This window comes from Nematostella vectensis, chromosome 9 (assembly GCF_932526225.1).
Source record: "Nematostella vectensis chromosome 9, jaNemVect1.1, whole genome shotgun sequence".
Classification (NCBI taxonomy): Eukaryota; Metazoa; Cnidaria; class Anthozoa; order Actiniaria; family Edwardsiidae; genus Nematostella; species Nematostella vectensis.
The window spans coordinates 3,314,505-3,329,002 of record NC_064042.1 but is presented as its reverse complement, the minus strand read 5'-3'; the positions used below and the strand labels follow the sequence as shown (position 1 = coordinate 3,329,002).

Genomic DNA, 14,498 nt, shown 5'->3' with positions numbered 1-14,498 from the left:
GGCACCGTAAATCAGATTTCGGAGAAGAGATATAATCAGAGTCTAAACAGAAGAAGGTAGAAACTGGGGGGAGGGCATCCTGAGTAATGACCTTTCCTGGGGTACGGTCTTCCTGTGTTTATTGGGGCATCATGGGATAAACTTTTTCCCGCCAAAATTGAATCTCAAAATGGCGGCAGGGCCCTCGGGGGATTACTCAATAATACGAGTTTCTCCATCAAAGAAAACGATCATTGACAACAGCTATGGACGAAAGGTAAAATATTATCATCTGTGTTTACTTGGCATATCTGGTACTTTATAATGTTTGATTGTTAGCCTGTAAAGGTTAATTATCTGTGAAATTCTTATCACACTGCCTGTCAGGGGAGAAAACACTAGATGTGATACTTAGTACTTATACCTTTATGAGAAAACGAGATGGTTTTCTAGCCAAAAATTAATTTAGCGAGTTCAAGGGCTAGCTTTTGAAGTTATGAAAATCCGTATCTATAGACAGTTAGCCTGCGTATCAAGCGTTTCTGTGGAGTTTCAACGGAAATAAAGACCAGGACCGCGCGAAGAATGGGGAGAGAGAAGGAAAGGCTTGCAAGCACTCGTAGTATTTCTCAGATACGCCTCCAAGCGACATACCTTGACACGCGTGAAAAATAAAAAAAACAGCTGTCAAAAGAAGCTCCCCAAAACCTCCCCCCAATCTAATTCAGGGTCCGTTGCAGGGTTTGCAGATAGATGGGCGAAATGTAAAGTGCTTCTCTTTTAATCAAACTAAAAATTGCAAAGTATGAAATGTTGTAAATTGACATCACATTGAGCGCAATTTGGGTTGTCATGCTTTGTATATAAAAGCAAACACACACATGTAGAGTTTACTAAGCAATCTCAACATGATCCCAACATCATGCACCGGCTCAGAAACCTACTGTAAATCTACATAGACAAGAAAAGAGCCAAACTGCAAGCTGCAAAAAAGGTCCAATCCAACTCAAACGTCACGATTCCACCTTGACGGTGAGAACAACTAACACACGAGCATATGTTGTCTTTCTTTGAGTTGGAATATATCCTTGCTAGGACCAATCGACAAAATAGCTAACAAATTTCCTCCACCCAATAGCTGTTTGTATAAAGCACCCTGTCTCAGTTAAAACCTCTTTCAGTGGATCCTTGTGCAATGCTATTTTAAAAAATGGTGAGTCTGAATCTGCGAAATGTCATTCAGCGTTAGCCCCGCCACACCAATCAGAAGCCTTTAATTCTACGATCAGAAAATGATCGCAGACTCTTTGTTGTGATTCAAAAAGACAATGAGTGCTGGCAAGTGTTTCCTTCTCCCCCCCCCCCCCCTCTCTTTTTTGTGCTCGCCCCATTCTTTGAAAAATGCTTGCTATGCAGGCTAATAGCCAGAATGAGTAGTACATAACTTATATATCAAAATTTATGTCCATTATTTAAATTTATTTATTCTATTCTGTTTTGTTAAAACCTATATTATTTTATAATTATTATTCAAAATACCAAAGCCATTAAGTAAAGAAATGAGCATTCACGCCCCTCCTAAAAGACTAGAAATGACCCAAATAAATAAATAAATTTGAAAATGCTGCCCTATCAGTGCCCTGAGTTCAGCTTATTTGTATTAGCAAATTATAAACTATCTTTTTATTTTAATTAAAACAGACTTTTTAACCTCTTTTGCCCTGGGTGTTTCATAGAAGCAAATTTGTTTATTTTGGTCTGTCTAATTGGATAATAAATTTTGATTATTATGTATTAATATTTATAATTAATAATTAGTCCACATATTTAGCCTGTGAAGCAGGTATTTCTGTGGGGTTTCAGCAGAAACAGGGCAATTGAAGACTATTTCTCAGATCGACACCTCCTTAGATCACCCACCTAACACATGAACTTGCGCTTTAGTAGGGACATATTTAGGTTAAGTTGCCATTCCCTTTAGACTGTTTCAAGTACAAAGCTTAGTAAATAAGAACAAAGCGAAGCCTTAGATTGAGTCATAAAGTATTGTAAATACGAGGCAATAACAAAGAAGTGATTGGGACTTATTTTATAAAGCAGAAGCAACAAAAAAATAAGTCATGCCCATTTGAATCAACACTATTCTAGTGTGCATGCATGAAAATAACAATTGAATTCTGTGATCAGAGTATACTAGGCAGAATAACATTTTTTGTGAATGACAAGTATAACAATACTTATTATATAAGGTATAAAAGCACAAGCATATGCTATGAGTGTACGTTCACATCTAGTGAGCATACTCTTTACTCACTCTCTTCCTCCTAAGGAATTGTGTTCATTCATGTTACATCATTTAATCATCATTAAAGTCACTTTTTACTGTATTCAGATACTTTACTGTTATTTATTTAATTAGTTTTATTACAAGCTACAACTATATCTATGTCAGTATGTTGTTAATTAGCAATTCCAGAATAATGCAAGACGGAATTTCATCAAATCAGCTTATATTTGACATATTTTGAAGGAATAACTTGTTTTGATCTGGCATTCTTTTGTTGCTTTATAGCTTTATATGTGCATATTCTAACTAAAGGATGCCCCTTTTCACTCCCTCCTTCCCCTCCCAGCCTTTTACACCCCACCCCCTCCTCACACCCTTTCCCTTTAGGATTCTCTGTTTCTTAAAAGATTGTCTTATGGACAATAATGAAGCAAAATGTCCCAGAATTTCATACAATAATTTAATCTTATCTCATTTATTTATTTATTTGCTTAGTTCTATTTACATTTTCATATTTGTTCTTAGCTCATTCATTGGTAGAGAGAATTATATATAGTTCTATTTTTTTGGAAAAAAATATATTGGCTTGTTCCTTGATACCAGATCACCACGTTTCGATTTATAATGTCAAAGAAAGCAATTTCAGTACAGCCTTTAAATTACCTCATTGCACAACAGCTGTTATCTTAGTGTCAATTGTCTACAATGCAAACCAAGCACGCTGCTGTGCAACCGCAAAATTACAATTTTATTTTCGCTATATTCTGAAGTAATTTTACGTCATGATAACGTCAAAGCACAGAGCCGTTTTTGGGAAGTCTCTGCATCTTTTTAGCCTCTTTTTAGGTAAGACATCATATTCATCCTGATGGAATATGACGTCACGATGACGACAGGACGATGGGGAGGGGCATTTCCATTCAGCCTTAGTACCCTGTTCGTTTCCTGTTGGTGGGACGCCACGACTTTTTGGTAGTTCATGACGTCACGCGGGGAAACCATTCCTGCGTAGCCTGAGTATTTTGTCTGTCTCCGGGTGATGCGACGCCACGTGCTGCCTGTACTCCGCTTGATTCTCCTTGAAAGTGATGCCGCAGTCCTCGCAGACGAACATCTTATCTCGCCTCTCGCGGAAGCCGTACTTGTGAACCACGCTGTGCACACGTGTCAGGTGCGCCTCGAGGGAACACCGCTGAGTGAACGCCTTGTCGCAGCGGTCGCACTTGAATGGCTTGATGCCCGTGTGCGTGCGGATGTGCCGCTTCAGGTCGAACGTGTCGTTGAAGCCTTTGCCGCAGAACTGGCAATGGTAGCGCTTGTAGAACGAGTGCGTCTTCATGTGTCTGTTCAAAAGGCGCTGCAGCGAAAACGAAGCGTTGCAAAGGCCGCACTTGTATCTGTTGACACCCCCCTGGTCCTTCCTACCCAGGCCTCCTTGCGCCATGTAACCTTGTATCAGTGCGTGCTCGGGTAGGACGGCGCATGCGTCATAACCGTAGGTATCCCAGCTATAGTGTGGTGGCTTATTCGCAGCCATCTCGTCGCCCCATGTGGGTGACTTAACGGTCTCTTTCGTGCCGTTACAGTACATTACATAACGCAGTAACTCGGGATCTAATTGTCTTGGTGGGTACCCTATGGGTACACCAGGCTCGCCTGCGAGCATGTGTGACACGCGGTAATACGGCGGTACGCATGAGTTCACACCTATATACGGATCCATTGTTCTAATAAGTTCTGCGTGATGGACGCTTGTGGGTTTACAGACGTCGCTAGTTTTACCGTACATGAACTCTGGTGAAACACCTGCAAAACTTGCTCTGTCTTTTGGGACTGTAGATGCGTCATCTGTTCTGCATTTGATTACATCACAACGAGCACCAACATTCTCTCTCACCCGATCTATTTCAATTTCTTGACGAACTCTTCCATTATCTTCATAACTTAGTCTTCTTTCCTTGTACCCTTGCACTTCAGAATCACTTAACACTCGGCTACGCCTCCTTATATCTATTTCCAAACCCTCTCTATCCCAACGTTCACTACCAAGCCGCAGTTTCTCAACTCTACGTTCATAGTCCAGCTCCTCGGAGAAAGAGCTTTTTAAATTGCCATTGTGGTCTCGTTTTGCTGCAATTTTGAAAGCACTTGGGCCGTCATACTCAATCGATCTTCTCTCGGTTGAGTCTTTTCGCGGATGTAAACTTTCAGCATTTATCTTCTCGTCATCATTATCAACATCTGAGTTGGACGGTTTTGTCGGTTGATCCCTAGCGCTCCGTGCTTCATGTCTTTCTTGAGCTGAACTTGCTTGGTATGCTGCATTTGATGGAGCTGTTCTTATATTTGCTGGGATAACTTGCGGACCTCGTGTTGAAAGAAGTGGTACAGATTGAGCGGGGACTACTCGCAAATCTCGAGTTACCTCTTGGGCATCTGATTTTTGGGGGTCTACTCGCAAATCTGGAGTAACTGGAAGTGCTTCTGATTGTTCTTGAACTACTCGCAATTCTCGAGTTGCTGGAAGTTCCTCTGATTGTTTTGAGACGACTCGTAGATCTCGATTAACTGGACACTCTAACTGTTCAGGAACTACTCGCAATTTTCTGGTGATTTGAATGCCCTCTGGGTCATTTCGTGAATCTCGGGTCGTTGAATATGGAACAGACGGCTCACTGGAGGTTATTGCAGTTGGTATAGAGCCTGCTGTTAAACCGGCCGAAGCCCACTCTAATCGAATTCCTCGTGACCTATCCTCCACTAGTAGATAAGATGGCGTCTTGGTAGCAATGAGATCTTTTAGTGGCGGTATATGGCACTCTTTCTCTCTGTCGGTTTCCTTCTGATAATTCGAAAGTGCTCCTGCGCTGATTCGGGTCTTTAGGTTTCGGAAGAACTCATCGATATCCTCGTCTTTGGTATTATCCATGGGGGCCAGCTCAGTCGTGGAGTTAGGATTAGGGTCGGTTCGCTCTTCATCTGGGGACTTACAAGGCGGGTCTTCTGCCCTTTCGTCTTTGTTTTGGCTTTCTCCATCAGCTTCTGCATCTGAAAGAACAAATTTAGACGTGGTTATTAGAAGTGTACTAAATAAATAATGAGTTTCATATTGCAGGCAACTTATTATTCTCATTTTAGGCTATTAGATGGATAGAAAGCGACCAATAGGCACTGGGCTTGGCTTAGGCACCCGTATGGCTCGCGCAAGACGTACTCGCGTGTTATTCATTTATTGTGTTACCTGTAAGTTCGGTATTCGGCACTATGAAGCTGAGTTCATAATGAAAGTGGCTCGGATAGTATTCGGCAATGACTCGGATGATATTTGGCGGTGGCTCGGATAGTATTCGGCAGTGACTCGGGTAGTATCTTGTACCATTTCGGTACCCTTAATAGTTTACAATGCCTTTAACTATAGAATGACCCCAGATTAGTTATAAGGATCGCCCTTAATACAAACTTAATGATAGAAGTTAATTCTACTTGGATACATAGTTGAGACGCGCACCGACAAAAGAACGAGCTATCGAAGAAATAATAATTTCTGAGGTTAACGAGCCTGAATCCGCCCCAAGTTATACCTACGTTGTGCTCATTAATCCTGAATGGATGGGGGGTACTTAAACATTTTCATGCTTCAGGAAAACTAGAGCCTTTGCCTACCATTGACGCTTGTCCTTTTGTAGCGCCTTTGCCCATTTTAAAGTGTTTAACCATCCAATAATTTTACAATAATTTTAGTAAATTAAAATTTTTGGTCATTAGACCTTGGCGCTCATGTCTTATCGTAGCAAGTACCGGGTCTTTTTGTCCAAGTTCTCGATTGTCATGTTTTAATATTCTGCGCTGTTAAAGTGTTCCAAAAAATCTTGTTTAAATTCTCGTGGAAGTGTTTGTAACAAAATAGACACATTTATAAAACTGTATGAAATAGTTTAAGCCATAAAATAAAAAGTTGAATAGATAAACATTCCAAAAATGGGCTACCCTTTCAAGCTTCTGGAGGGCGCAAAAATACGTGGAAATAGGACAACACCTAAGAAAATGCATATTTAGGAAATAGGAAAAGCTAAATCAAAATTAATTGGACAGAAAATAAAACAAAAACTTTTTGAAGGACACGCACGGTATTCGATTCCATTTTTTCTCAAGAAATCCCACCCGGCTTAGCTAATCTTTGCTAAAATCCCTATTGGATAAAATAAAGGGATGCTAGGATTTTCCCGGATTTCAGCTTTCTAGAACTTTACTCGAGATAATACGGTGTTATCAGCGAAATGCTGGCAATTGCCGTAGCGGTCATAGAAACCACACGCGGCTTCGTGTACTGCTCCTCAGTGAACCGGGGCCTTGGATTAGTTCATCCCGAGTAGTGGTTCTTGAGATATGAAAATCAAAGAGATTGCCGACACGAGAAGAGGGTCTTAGGTTTATATCCACTTCAGATCGGAATTCTACAACGTGCTTTTCCTCTCGCACTAAAACGTTCTATTTTGGCCAGACTCTTTAAGTTAATGTACAGACTTCGGATCTTTAAAAGGGGGCTCATTGAGAGATATTCCAAACGCGTTTTTGGCCTTCTACATTGTTTGTGATTTACTTCCATATGGCGGATGTTGCAGAAAATCATAATGATCTTAAGACATGGTTTAGCTAAAAGGTACAACGTAGATTGAAAACACGCATTAAAATCATTAGAGAAGAATTATTCTATAGTGCCGTGACAGGTTGCTTCCTGGGCCAAGTTGGCTTGATTAGACCACCGGCACACGCCTGCTCAAGGGCAATACAGTGATTCGAAACATCAATAAACGCTCATCATCTTTCCAATATTTGTTTTATCCTCTTAACGCGGAAAAACTGTTAAAGTGCCCGTTTTCAGGCGACAAATGAGTAGCGACTCGCCTGAACCAACACCAATACCATAGACTGTCAACCCGCTTAAGAAAGAACTTTGTGTGAAGTTTACCCGCTAAGTGACGATGATGGCTGGGCTTGATCAACTCAACAATAAGCTCAACAGCTAAACATACACGCTACGCTACCACTTGTCAGCCCTTCTACGCTTTTTCCCGAGTGTTTGCTCACGTCCCCCTCTCCTCTCGACAATCAATTGCCCAGTTCTTCCTTTACTAATGGTCGATTCAAAAGCGAAAACAATCTAGGACGCTTTCAAGGGCTTTAGAATTTTCGCTAAACTCTTGTGTTCATAATGGGATCCATTAAAGGTGCCCTTTTGGCACGAGTATGCAGACATAAACGTGCGAGTTTGAGTCCCAGTCATTCCACCCTAATGCCCTCTATTTAAAGGTATTCAATAATGTACCCAAATAAATTGCCAATTTTGTACCTTTTGTGACAGAAAGGAAGAAGAGGAAATAATTCATCTGGGGTTCATTTACTGTACAAAATTTAAGGGACCGCAGTTACCTTCAACGTTGAGCGCTCGATTTTAATAGGGAATCAAACTCCGTAATTGGGGTAGCAAGTTAATATACTCATCTAGGTAATATACTCAAAGTTCACATAATATCTAGCAATATATCGTCTTAATAAATATGCTAATACGGTCCCATAAAACACCATAGAAACAGCTTTTTCAATAAATGCTACAAACGTAGAGATGCGGCCATGTTCATTAAATGATGTTAAAAAAGAGGTCTTCGACATCTACCCTTTCTAGAACTAGAACACAACTGCATTACAAAGTTACAGGCAATGTTACTTTACAAATAGCCTTAGTGCGACAGAGTTCCTAGCTTGAGTGAAGCCCTATAGCCTCTAATAGGGCCCAAGGAGAAATCTGCGCAGCTGTCTGTTGTAGGGAGAGTTTAATAGGCGTATCATGTTACCTATTGTTACACTAAGCGAGCTCTGTTCAAAAAAGGAGTTAGTGGTCTTTGTCGAGAAAGAACCCTTATGCTGTAAGCAGAATAACAGAATGACTGACCAACCGTTTTTATAGGATAGTCTAAACTGTCTGTATTGCTCGTTCCTTGACGTTCCTTCCTTAATAACACCATATCTTTATTGGATAAAACTGCGATTAATTTTCAATAAGATTTGGATGTAATAAAACACGTTTTTGTTATTAGGGGAAAAAAACGTTATTGCATTAAGGTCTGGAAAGAGGTTAATATTTTTGGTGATCACATATTAGGAATTGCCGATTTGATCACAAATGGGACGAAATCATAATTAGTCGGAGAAATCGACGTGGCGTATATATATTTTTTTTTTAACCAGACAAATTCTAATTTCTTATTCCCTTGCATTTATTATGTTCCATGATTCTTTTATATTTTATGCTGGATAGAGCTATTGATATCGAGAAATGTATCTAAAAAACTGTGACCACATACTGGGTTACTGATAAAAATATTTGTTTTAGATGTTACTACAAATATGAGGCCGATTGCAGTGCAGTTTGCGAGCTCAAAGTTGTCTTAAGAAGCCGAATCGGTGATTCCCGTAATGAAACTTTGTTTTAATCTTTTCTCAGTATAATTGGGGATTTTATTATGTCTTATCTTGTCTTTCGAACGTACGTAAATTTTCCAATTTACTGACTAACACCCTATATCTTGTCGACGCCGTTAACGGGAAAATCAACTTCACAGTAGCGATAAAAACGGCGAACATTTATACATATGTCAACAAAGTAAAACGATTGTCATTAGGACGAACCTTTTTAGCCCTTTTGGCATAGAAAATCGCGAAGAAATCGAGAAGTCTGCGCTAAGAAGGATAAAGATCTACCGGCAATTTCTACCCAAATCAGAGAAAAGGAATAAAGTTCTCCGGTGTTTTTCGTGTTATCTTTATGATAAACAAACAAATAATTTTGGGATTTAGTTTAAGTGGGGTATAAGGGATTTATTAGTGACAGAGATAAAGTAATTTCTTTTACAGAGTAGAAGATATCGTTCGTTCCATGTTCGCGTTACAACTGTAATTTAGATAACACACTGAGAAAACGACAAAGACGTGCTAAAAGTGCGATATTTTAGATTGCTAGACGGAAACTCGAGGCTTTTAAAAACCTCTAGAAAAAATGCACAACTTTAAAATGAAATATCACTTGCTGCGAATTGCGAATAACTTTATTTTTTTTCTTGTTAATCTTCTATTTTGCTTTTACTACAATTCAATGCAGCGTTGAAGTACATCACGAAAACGGCTTGTTACTTCTCGTCCAAATCCTGAAAATGAAGCCCACTGCCGCTGTATTAAACTGCGCAACGGTTTTTCTGCACACTTGATTGCCACAGACTTTACCACGAACTCTCTTTTTTTAAGTAATACATGATAATATCCGATTATTCTGTATGTTTCTAGTATAGTTTTATTTCCCTTTTTTAATGACTGAATGAATGAGAGAGAATCCGCCGTCTGGTTTCGCTATCCTGAATTTTAAAAAATAATGCATGATAAAATCCGATTTTTCTGTCTGTTTCTAGTATAGTTTCATTTCCCTGACGGAGAGAGAATCCGCCATCTTGTTTCGCTATCCTGGAATATTTGTTGACTAACGCTTTTTTTTTTTTGGAAAGGTTGCATGCCGGGCATTACTAAGAATAAAAATATTTACTGAAAACCGTTAGGGCATATCTTTATTTGCCTTTAGTTTTTTCGGTGTGTTTAACAGTCGCAAAATATATATTTGTATATTTTATAATATATATATATATTCCATTTCAAACTCGCGCAAGGAGCATTCACCCAAACGGATTATCTAATATTGAACATATTTCCTACAAAGATAAAATTTTAACTGCGTATTGTACATTATTTCTATTATCTTGTCACCGATAAAATATCGGAGGGGAACGGAAATATCGAACTGAGCTGTGATGGAAATTTTTGTATGCCTTTCGACCCTTTCGGGCGTGAGTATGAATACATTTCAATTATGTTTTAGGTTTTAAGGCAAACAAAACGGCACCAGAGTGTTTTAAGTTCACTGCCCGCACCTATTGTTCGAGGATTGTAACTGATTTGTCAGCGGAAAAATGCTCGCATTCTCATAACACACCAATCACAAATCTACGCCCTTCACCCAAGTATAAACAACCACTCTTTTCGCTGGAAGAATTAGGGCTATTAGGTCGTCTCTGAGTCTGACCCGAGGCGGTACTACGGGAACTATTGAGTTTATTTCATCGCCGCTTCATGAACCGTGAAGGTTAATTAATAGCCAGCAATTTAGGGATTGTTTATCCTATTTTACATTATGTGCGTTTGTTTTGATAATTTTATTTTGCTCTACGGTTAATCTCACTTGTGCTTCAAATATTGCATATGAGTGTCCTCTCAAAGAGTCTACTTTCTTGGCCATTTTATTTAACGTTTCTGCCATAACATTGTCAATAGGCACTCGGTGTTTTTTCTGCTCTTATTCGGGTTTGAAATATCACCCACGTAAACTTTTTAGACATTAAAATAACTGAAATTAAAAGAAAATACGTGGGAACGGGCATGTGTTTGGTTTTGGTGTTATTATTGGACCAGCCGAGTACAGATTCGAAGAGAAATCGGTTTTAGTTGAGCTTAGCTGCAGACTTTTTAATCGAATTAAAAGATGCTCTCTGGCTTTTTGGCTAATAAAGGGTCTTCGTCGCTTTTCCATCTCTGCCACAGTTTTTTTCTTTAGGATTTGCTGAAAGTGATGTTCTGTCTTAGTGTTTTTGTTACTCTTTTATTCAAGACACATTCTACATTAATATATCTTGTTATTTTTCTTTTCTATTATTTTCTGTGTCCAATTTATTAAAAAAAAGACGATGGCCAACAACGGTCGTGTTGTCTTTCAACTGTCCTTTCCACGACTGCCTTATCAGCAATGCTTCTCTGACGTCACTCTGTTATATCGGGTTAGTTAGAACCGATTTCTAGTCATTAGCTCAGATTGCGGGAAGGAAATCTAGTCGATGCAAGCGATAGCACTGATTCCAGACTAGCAAAGCTCAGTTTATCGATCTTAAGAACTAGGCATCGAGTACAGGGCCGCAATACGCCTACTACTTTTACCAAAAGGGACCTATATTACAGACGAATAAAACGTTTGAGTGTTTGGCACGTATTCAATATAAAACAGTTTAAGGATAGATTGACGTAGTCCCGTTAAATGCGCCAAAATTCATCCCCAAAGAAAAACCCGAATCAAGTTCATAAGAGATTCACGAGGGTCGGGATTTTCTATGGATTTTTGTAATGTCTGTAAGAGAAGGCTTCAAAATAGAGAAATGAGAGAAGTTCATTGTAAACTAAGATCAGGGAGTAATTAGAGCCTTTCTATAGCGTATATGGATCAGTGTAAAGTATTAATCAGATATATGGGGCGGATAAATGAAACCCTCTTGTCTTATGCCAAGACAGAAATCACAAGCTTAAGTTAAAAGGCATTAGGAGCTGAGGATATAATATCGCCTACTCAGCCCGGCCCGGTCCGCCGTGATAATATAGTGTAATAACCAAATGTAACTGGAATAGCTCTTCCGCACCTGCCCGACTCAAAAACGGAAAGAAACCTTTCAGCGATAACCTAGTCTTGAACACGAATGGAACCCTCACCATGATAGATATGTAACTTTTCGGGGCGTTAGGTGGTAAATATAGGCTGTGTGTAAAATATACAGTGTATTCTTTAGTGTTGGTTTGATTATGACATCTGGACTGGCTGACAAATATAACACTACTTGGCCTATAGAGGTTATTGAGGCAATAAATGTGTCTATTAAGTATACAGACCATTAGCCCTAAGTCTAAGGGACGATTAACCTATATACTTTATGATCAAAACATCGTACTACGAATTTAGCTCTCTTTTCTAATTTAGTTTCTAAAACCATAGGTTCCATTTCATCTGCCTTTATTTGAAAGTGAAAAATTGCTTAGGTGTGATATATATCGTTCTTATTTACACAGAAATTTCGGTATCACTACTTAGTGTTTTCAGCCACGTTGAGACCCGCCATTAGATTTTTTTTTCAAACCGTATCACCTTACAAAAATACCACGTTCTTGACTCACTTTTTTACTGCATAAGCCAAAAAGTATGACACAATTAAAGTCAGTTATATGCCCGCGTACTACGCGACTGTTTTAATTGACTTTCAAAAGCTGTTTTATTAAGGTGTTAGGCTATTATCAAGCCTGCCACGCGCTCGACGTAGCAGGGGAACAACGTTTTCTGTTGAAATGTATACAAGACGCTTAGCCCACAACAATACATCTCGGTGTGCATGGTTCTGTTAATGGCGCGTGTTCGCTCAATAACTTAACAAAGGCATTTGTAAAAGAACAATTCCTACTCCCATTAATTTCTTTGTATAACGTCCCAACATCGTATTATTTGAATATGAAAAGATATTTATGCTCATTGTGAAATCTTTTTACCAATTAACTACTGTAAAAAAAAACATCAAAACAACACCTTAGTGAGGCCTAGTGTTTCTAAGTCGTTTCAAGAAAGTTCCTTTTTTTAACTGCTTGGTTTTTAAAACATATTGCTGTTTCTGATAAAAAGCGCGGATAAAAGGCATTTCGCGGCTTGTGTTGTAACGGTATCTGGTGCTTTCAACCCCCTAACGGGCCTGCAAATCAGTCCAAAAGCTAGCACAAGCCCTATTGTTCGTTCCATTAAATAATCCCGCAATACAGTAGCCAAGATCCCTCCCTTCTGTCTAGCTTATCTCGTGTTTTGCTGGCGGTTTCTCTTAAAAAAGAAACTTTATCAGTTGACGATCCAACATCATTTAGTCTCCACAATTTGCATGCGTACTTACATCCAAATTGTAACAGAAAGATACTGTCCGCTACGAATCTACTCCACAAGACACAACCCAAACACATGTACATTGCCTGACGCCTTCGTGACCGTTGTTTGCACATAATTTGGGAGTTACCTTTTTTCGCTCGCCACCACAAAGAAATTATAATGACGATGAGGTCAGCGTGGTCCGCTATATTTTAGTGCATGTAATGCTAAATGCGATCATAGAATGTTTGATGCTGAGCAACACAAGGCGAGTTACATGCCTTCAATTAATAAGCCCGTGTCGTGGTGTTAGCAAGATCTGTACATGTTCGCGCAAATCATTACCTTCATGTTGACTTAGCTCCGCCGGGTCGTCGCTTTCTCCGTTGGCGAGTTTCGCTCGTTTTTTCTTGACCAAAAATGATCTCGGCATCTTTAAGCGTGATTGTTTCAAATCTGAAATAGACGAGAGAGAGCGTGAAAATCAAAGGGAGCTTTTACGTCGAGAGCTGGAATGAATCAGAAGAAACCATCGTAGATAAAATCGGAGTTATTAATTTGCTTGATTTTTACCGGTTTGATGTGAGTTGGATAAGTCGTGGTATTTTCGTTAAGACCCAGTGCTGGCCTCGACTAAACTACCCCGAGTATACCGGTCCGCTTTATTAGGCAGGTCACGTGACAACCACTCAATATACTGTAATAAAACAATCAAGCAAACAGGGGTTACCACTTCGTGCGAAAGCCGTGAATCGTTCACAAAGCAATCACTAGGCAAACACAAGCATAATAAACGGCGCATTGTAAGAAGTAATTTGATTTGACTCGGTGTTGCGGGGTAATAGTGGGGGTGGTAGTGTTTGGAGCTATTTTCTCAAAAGGTCGAAACCCAGGTGATAAGTGCGCAAGGGAGGACAAAGGCACGGATCCAGTAAATGAGCCAAAGAGAAGTCTATTTAGGGGCCTAGCTAAGTGTACCTAAGTCAACAAAGAATCATTTTCCATAATGGCGCGCGCCAGAGTTGACCGAATATTCGGTGCCACTAGATGACTTCTTCATAATCCACACTACAGCCTTTTCTATAAGCTTCCCTAAACAGATAACTTTTAACAATAACTCCCAAAACAAGGCAGATTGAATATAAGAAAGCAATCAACTTAAACAAAACTTCTATTATCTATGTAGATCAAAACTTCTGTCAAAACGTTTACCATTTTTGTAGGGTTTCTAAACACTTGGGTTTTATAATTCTCTCAAAGGGCCCGAGGTTCTGGTAATCCCTACGAAAAAGAAAATAAATTGTTACTACACTAATGTTCCTTTCTTTTTTAAGTTCGCTATTTTAGCCAAAGCAGCAATAGAAATAATTGGTTGTGAACGATGACGAGACAGTAAGGACAAAGCTCTAGATTTCTTGTTTTCCTTACACCGTTCACTTGCGCAATAGACCCGTACGTAAACTGTTATTCTCA

General features: G+C 39.4%; 2 protein-coding genes across 6 annotated transcripts in view; one reads left to right on the top strand and one right to left on the bottom strand.

The window, feature by feature from the left end:
• Positions 1–149: 149 nt before the first annotated feature.
• Positions 150–14,498, top strand: part of LOC116621493 — a 42,933-nt gene continuing 28,584 nt past the window's right edge. For all 4 annotated transcript variants that reach the window (XM_048733061.1, XM_032387283.2, XM_048733060.1 and 1 more), the window contains exon 1: positions 150–256. The gene's annotated coding sequence lies outside the window, so the exon portion shown is untranslated. The remainder of the gene's footprint in view (positions 257–14,498) is intronic.
• LOC116621492 lies at positions 2,713–14,283 on the bottom strand. Of its 2 annotated transcripts, none has more exons than XM_032387281.2 (4): positions 14,238–14,283; positions 13,599–13,722; positions 13,371–13,481; positions 2,713–5,314 (listed from the first exon to the last, which is right to left on the bottom strand). In XM_032387281.2, the coding sequence occupies exons 3-4, from the start codon at positions 13,456–13,458 to the stop codon at positions 3,252–3,254; spliced, it is 2,151 nt and encodes a 716-aa protein (XP_032243172.2). In that variant the 5' UTR covers positions 13,459–13,481; positions 13,599–13,722; positions 14,238–14,283; the 3' UTR covers positions 2,713–3,251. The 2 variants fall into 2 exon arrangements, with proteins under 2 accessions (XP_032243172.2, XP_048589014.1); XM_048733057.1 differs by lacking the exon at positions 14,238–14,283 and adding an exon at positions 14,004–14,061.

Coding starts and splice junctions, on each gene's coding strand:
- LOC116621492 (XM_032387281.2), bottom strand. CDS start 13,458: ATGCCGAGATCATTTTTGGTCAAGAAAAAACGAGCGAAACTCGCCAAC. Junction 5,315..13,370: donor GGAGCTAAGTCAACATGAAG/GTAATGATTTGC, acceptor TTGTTCTTTCAG/ATGCAGAAGCTGATGGAGAA.